At 47.4% G+C, this 7,036-nt stretch overlaps 1 protein-coding gene across 1 annotated transcript in view; it reads left to right on the top strand.

Annotated features, from left to right (window-relative positions):
* The first annotated feature begins 6,315 nt into the window (after positions 1-6,315).
* Positions 6,316-7,036, top strand: part of VWA8 (von Willebrand factor A domain containing 8) — a 189,884-nt gene continuing 189,163 nt past the window's right edge. The window contains exon 1 of the mRNA XM_078784476.1: positions 6,316-6,446. Coding sequence (XP_078640602.1) covers positions 6,338-6,446 — 109 coding nt within the window. The 5' untranslated portion in view covers positions 6,316-6,337. The remainder of the gene's footprint in view (positions 6,447-7,036) is intronic.

Below are 7,036 nucleotides of genomic sequence, written 5' to 3'. Positions count from 1 at the left end.
CACGGGGTCCACGGATAGTTTTATCGATCAGCGACTCGTGCATCAACATGGGTGGCCGGTTCTCGGGACAACCCGCCGGATCTTCATGGCCTCTCAGGGACTTCGGTTGAGCACAAAAGGGGCGTGTCGATTGAAACTTGTGATAAAGGGACGCACGTTCCCGGACGTGTATCTCATGGTATTACCGGCTTTATGCGCTGACGTTCTGTTAGGACTTGATTTCCTTAAGCGGCATGGACGTTTGGAAATAGACTTCGGAGGGCCGGACACGCTCGCTGTGTGCGCCCTCGCTCAAATGGACATGGAGCCACTCTCACTGTTCCCCAACCTGACCACTGATTGTACCCCTGTAGCCGTCAAATCGCGGCGCTACTCTCGCGCGGACGCGCAATTCATTGCGGAAGAAACGGCCCTGCTCTTAAAGGACGGTATCATAGAACACAGTAGGTCACCGTGGCGGGCCCAAGTCTTAGTGGTGCGGATTGAGGCCCACCGCCGGCGTATGGTAATCGACTATTCGCAGACGATTAATCGTTTTACACAGCTGGATGCCTACCCCTTACCGGGGATGGACGCCCTGGTACGCCAGGTGGCCCTGTATTCCGTTTATAGCACTCTCGATCTGCGTAGTGCGTATCATCAAGTCCCCATCTCTAGGGCTGATCGCGTCTTTACAGCCTTTGAATCGGGTCAGCGGTTGTACCAGTTCACGAGACTTCCCTTTGGGGTAACGAACGGCGTCGCTTGTTTTCAGAGGGCTATGGATGACCTCGTTGCGAAGGAGAATTTGACCGATGTCTTTGTCTATCTGGACAATCTTACGGTTTGTGGGTATGACCAGGAGCATCACGACGCTAATCTGAAACGCTTCCTCGAGGTCGCGCGGAAATATCGCCTAACCATGAATGCGGCTAAGTTTCGATACTCTCTACGCACGGTAGACCTTTTGGGGTACACCGTGACCCATGGCTCCGTCTCTCCGGATAAGGAGCGTCTGCGCCCTTTGCTCGATATGGCTCCGCCTAGCGATCGGGCTTCGCTGAAACGCGCTCTCGGGCTGTTCGCCCACTACTCAAAGTGGGTGCAAAATTTCTCCACGAAGCTCCGCCCCCTCGTGGCCTGCGACACTTTCCCCTTGGGCCCGGCCGCCCTGGCGGCCTTCGAGGGCCTTAAAGTCGACATCGCTGGCGCCGCTGTCGCGACGATTGACGAGAGTGCCTCTTTCGTTTTGGAGAGTGATGCCTCGGATCATGCGATAGCGGCGACTCTCTCCCAAGGAGGCCGCCCTGTGGCTTTCTTCTCGCGGACTCTCACCTCCGCCGAGCGGAGGCATTCATCTGTCGAAAAGGAAGCGTACGCGATCGTCGAATCAATTCGGCGATGGCGGCCGTATCTGCTTGGGTGGAGTTTCCAAATCATCACGGACCAACAGAGTGTTGCGTTTATGTACGACACCTTACATGCTCAGCGCATTAAGAATGAGAAAATCACCCGTTGGCGTATCGAACTCGCCGACTTCTGCTACACCATCAAATACTGCCCCGGGAAGGATAATCTGGTCGCTGACGCCTTATCGAGGCCGGCCACTTGCGCGGGGGTTGTAACTTTGGAGGGGTTGCGCACTTTGCACGGCACTATGTGTCATCCCGGGGTAACGCGCTTCGCGCATTTTGTGCGCGCGGGCAATCTGCCGTACTCGATTGAGGACATCCGCCGCATCTGCCGTGATTGCGCGATCTGTGCGGAACTCAAACCGCGTTTTTATAACCCCCCTATGGGGACACTCGTTAGGGCTACTAGACCGTGGGAGCGCTTGGCGATGGACTTCAAAGGGCCGCTGCCAATGTCGAGCAACTCTCGCTATCTGCTCACTATCGTCGATGAGTATTCCCGATTCCCCTTTGCTTACACGTGCGGGGATATGTCGGCTACCACGGTTATTCGGTGCCTGCAGAATTTGTTTTCTATGTTCGGGTATCCGGCCTACGTGCATACCGATCGGGGTGCGGTGTTCCTGTCCCAGGAGGTGAGGGGCTACTTGCTCCAGCATAATGTCGCTTCGAGCTACACCACCCCGTACCGGCCCCAAGCGAATGGACAGATCGAACGCTTTAATGGGATTATATGGCGGGCCGTCATGCTAAGCCTTCGGACACTCGGCCGAGGCCTCGATAAATGGGCGTGGTCGCTACCTGCCGCTCTAAACTCGATCCGGGCTCTCCTATGTACTGCCACCAACCAGACTCCTCACGAACGACTGTTCCACCACCCTAGAAGCTCCGGCAGTATCCAATCTTTACCCAGCTGGCTCGCTGAACCGGGGCCCGCCTATCTCAAACGAGCAGTTCGCACTAGCAAGTACGACCCCCTTGTTGACAAGGTGCAGGTCCTCCAGGCTAATCCCGAGCATGCTCGCGTGTTAACGGCGGATGGCCGCGAGTCTACTGTCTCCGTACGCCATCTCGCCCCATGTGGGGACGACGACAGGGATATCGACGAACCCGTCTACGAGTCTATGGACTCTATCGAAGCTTCCCCTATGGAACTACCCCTGTTACTCCCTTCGTCCCCCATTCCCGTGCCCGAAGGCGCAGGGGCGCCCCCTCCGACTCCCACCTCCGGCGGTTATTCCGACGCGGGGGACTCCGGGCTTGGGGACGCCGTGCCCGGTAGATTCCGAACACGAACTGGCAGGGAGGTTCGCCGCCCCGACCGCTACGGGTGGACCGACTGACGTGGATTGACGTGACCCATTCGTTTATTGCTGATGCTTGCTTGCAACCTGCCGAGCGGCAGTATAGTTCTAACGGCGGGGAGAATGTAGTGAAATTATACCAAGGTGAACCCAGGGTGTGCTCGCTACGGAAGGGGCGTCTATAAGACCCGGGACAACCGGGGCGCGCGGACACTCCAGCGGAACTCACTGTGACATAGTCCTGTAGTTTGAATGGTATGTACGCCCCTAAATGCTGCGCTGACTGTCCTCTCCGTAGGACCATTGTTATATTGAATCAACCATTGCTGCTCATGAAATACTCTGATTTTAATGCCTGTTGCATGCATGTATTCTTACAGGATGTACTACAGATCTAAATGATATTAAACCTACCCAGAGGTCAAGTCGTGTCTGAGCTTGATTTTCACGACAGACATGTCCAAATATCAGCTTCCTAACTCAAAAGGTGCCTGAGTTAATGGTCAGAAGAGAAAGGAAATTTAATTAATTAAATAAGTACTTAATTAATCGCTAATAATTAAATAACTCCTCAATTTATTGATTAATCAAAAAAAAAAATTCCGTTTTTGACAAAGCACTTTCTCACTATTGTGCCAAAATTTCAGCTTCCTAGCTCAAAGGATGGCTGAGATATCGCCCGGACAACCAAGAAAGAAAACAAACAAACAAGAAAGAAAGAAACCAGAGTGAAAACTGAGTACTCTCTTTCAGCGTGCGTCACTGCCGAGCCCCCTTTGGTGCCCAGCAATGACGATTTGCAATGCCTGGAGATGGCATAGGAAAGGAGCGGTGTACAACAAACAAACAAGAAACCAGAGTGAAAACTGAGTACTCTCTTTCAGCGTGCGTCACTGCCGAGCCCCCTTTGGTGCCCGGCAATGACGATTTGCAATGCCTGGAGATGGCATAGGAAAGGAGCGCTGTACAATTAGTGTACACCTCTCCCTCCCAATGCAGCCTCAATGAGCTGCCCTGCGGTATTGCCGGGCGCCGGAGGCGCCCCGGCAATGCCGCGCTGCAGCATATTTAATTATTTGGCATGGGGCGGTGTACTTTGAATGTATTGTACACCGCTCCTTTCCTATGCCATCTCCAGGCATCACAAATCGTCATTGCTGGGCACCGAAGGGGGCTCGGCAGTGACGCACGCTGAAAGAGAGTACTCAGTTTTCACTCTGGTTGTTTTCTTGTTTGTTTTCTTGTTTGTTTGTCCGGGCGATATCTCAGCCATCCTTTGAGCTAGGAAGCTGAAATTTCGGCACAATAGTGAGCAAGTCCTTTGTCAAAAACAGTATTTTTTGTTTTTTGATTAATCAATAAATTGAGGAGTTATTTAATTATTAGCGATTAATTAAGTACTTATTTAATTAATCAAATTTCCTTTCTCTTCTGACCATTAACTCAGGCACCGTTTGAGTTAGGAAGCTGATATTTGGACATGCCAATGACCAGGTGATTTGGCTGCAAAGGATATTTTTGATTTATTAATTAATCATTTCATCTATTAATTATTTATTGATTAATCGATTAATTATTTATTGAGTAATCAATTAATTATTTAATTTTTAATAAATGACTTATTTAATTAAATTTCTAAAAGGTACATCTTCGGATGAAGCACTAGTGGTTTAGTTATGCGATTAGCCAATTGATTATGAAAATATTTTGTGATAATCTTTTATTAATTTTAATTATACAATTAATCAATCAATTAGTGTACACCTCTCCCTCCCAATGCAGCCTCAATGAGCTGCACTGCGGTATTGCCGGGCGCCGGAGGCGCCCCGGCAATGCCGCGCTGCAGCATATTTAATTATTTGGCATGGGGCGGTGTACTTTGAATGTATTTGTACTTGTCTGTACTTGTTTCACATCTGTTTTAGCTGTATTACTTGCTGATAAGAAGGTAATATTCTAAAATTAGCAGTTTTGGTGGTTATTTTGGCAGTCATTTTGGCGGCCATTTTGAATTTGAAATATGTCACCAGTTTAAAAATGTCAGAAATGGGTTTCTTGTTACCAACAACATATATGTAGGTGTTTCACATATATTTTTAGCACTATTACTTGCGTATATATGGCCAATTTTAAAATTTGTCAGTTTTGGTGGGAATTTTGGCAGCCATTTTGAATTTGAAATATGTGACCAGTTTTAAAATGTCAGAAATTGGTTTCTTGTCACCAACAACATATGTCTAGGTGTTTCATATACATTTTTAGCACTCTTACTTGCGTATATAGGGCCAATTTAAAAAAATTCAGTTTTGGTGGGAATTTTGGCGGCCAACTAGAAAAATAAGCATGAGCCTGCACTTCAATTTCCCGAGACTTTTAGTATGTTATTCTATAGTATATTTGGAGTTGAAAAACACTTGAATGGTTTCTATTGCAATTAGTGGTGGGTTTGGCCATATAACTTTACAGATTCCCTGGTCTAGGAGGTGGGTTATGGAGATTATGGTCTTGGATGATCGACCAAGATCTGAGATGGTGTAGAACAGCTGTCTTGAAGACCTGGAGGAAAGAATGAGATTGAAGAGAATGTTGCAGTTGGTTCCACAGTCGGGGAAAAAATAGGAATTAATGAGTGGAGGTGAACCGTGATCGTTGATTTGGGAGTTTCATCAGAAGGGCCAGCTGAGGACAGAATGGGGTGGAGTAGTATCGTAATGAAGGCAGGAGCATGGTACCATGGCAACACCACCCAATGGAAATATACAATGACAAAAGAAGATTCTAACACGATGCTTGATGTTGTATATTTTTATTGTCATTAAGTATCTTTGCATTACCAGGTCAAATCACTTGTTTACAACGTTAGCATGTTACCTTTCAAGCAAGCTTGCTTGCATCGCCTCTTCCTCTTTCTATGGTTGATCTTTATCTTGGTATAAATCTTTTCTAAACTCTTGATCCACTTTTTCAAACAGTAAACAATCCAGTAAACGTCCAAAAAAAATTGAATACAACACGAATGATGCTTTTCTACGTCACTTCCACCATATCAGCTTCTTTTTCCTCATACTCCGGGTCATTGAAATCCAGCCTTTCTGAAGGATTGGGATTTGGGATGAGCAAACAGCAATCTGGTGCTTTGTTCACCAATGTGGTGTTTGTAGCGGCTTTTAAGCAACATGAGCACGAGATGACCTGTCCTTTATTGTGTCCAATAATAACCTTGTCCATTGCATCTCCGGTTACATGTTGGATGTCGGACAATGCCGAACGAAAACATATCCATTTACCTGCACAGCACATAAAATAATATATTCCTGCAACTAAAAAATATCCACGTGTAAATTATATATTAATTTAGTAACTTTGAATAACTCCTCTCAAGGTTATTGGTATTTATTAACCCATGCTAAACGCTGCTCTTTTGGGGGGTGTTTTAGCAAATCGTTAGCTCAGTTGGTACCTCGTATAAAATCACGTTTGTCAACGAGATGTTTTTTTTTTCCGCATGTTACTCAAATAAGGAGCTTAAATGATAATTGACATTTATCAACCGGCAATTTTTTTCGTATAAGGTTACGGAAAAGTAGGAATGAGACACGGTTTAATAATAATTCATTCTTGAATTTCCTGTTTTGTTCGAACATGCCGGTTCCGCTGGGTCGTGCTTTTCCCGTAGCCCGGCGTTTGCGGCTCCTGCTGTCGGCTTTCGGCCCTAGAGCACGAACGGTGTCCGTGAGAGGGAGTCCGCACGGTTCGTGTTCTGTCAATGATGATGTATAGCGATGTCTGGATACCATCTGAGAGCGAGATTCTGTGTATAGTCTTTCACTGTGTCCCCGTTTGTTTGCTTTCCTCTCGATATTACGTTGACCATGTTCTTCTTCTTTATTTTTTCAAACGAGGACCCCAAATGCATACGCACTGTTTTACCCATATTTGTTCACCTCCACGAAACTAACTGCAGAAAAATTCAGGAAGCGAAAGTCTTAACTTCAGAAAAGTCAAATAAAAAACGTTAAGGCCAAGTAAAATAAATTATTAGTTTCTTGTCCGGGCTTAAAAAAAATAGGACCATGGGTCCTGAAGCTCACCTGGATCAGGAGCAAGTCACTCACACCCCCCCCCCCATCCCCCACTTCCCTCCGCAGACCCTCTTGGACCCTGATTTTAATTGTCCCCGTCGCACAGCGTAGCGAAAGGGGGACTATGGCTTTCCCAATTCCCCTCCGTCCGTGTGTCTGTGCGTGCGTGTTTGCGTGCAGGCGTGTGTGCGTGCGTGCGTAAGCGAAGGACCGCATTCGAATTTGGTGTGTGGGTGCAACCCACGTCAAAATCCAAGAT

The sequence above is a fragment of the Myxine glutinosa genome, chromosome 1 (assembly GCF_964187855.1).
Source record: "Myxine glutinosa chromosome 1, kmMyxGlut1.1, whole genome shotgun sequence".
Classification (NCBI taxonomy): Eukaryota; Metazoa; Chordata; class Myxini; order Myxiniformes; family Myxinidae; genus Myxine; species Myxine glutinosa.
This window is presented reverse-complemented; position numbering and strand designations above follow the sequence as displayed.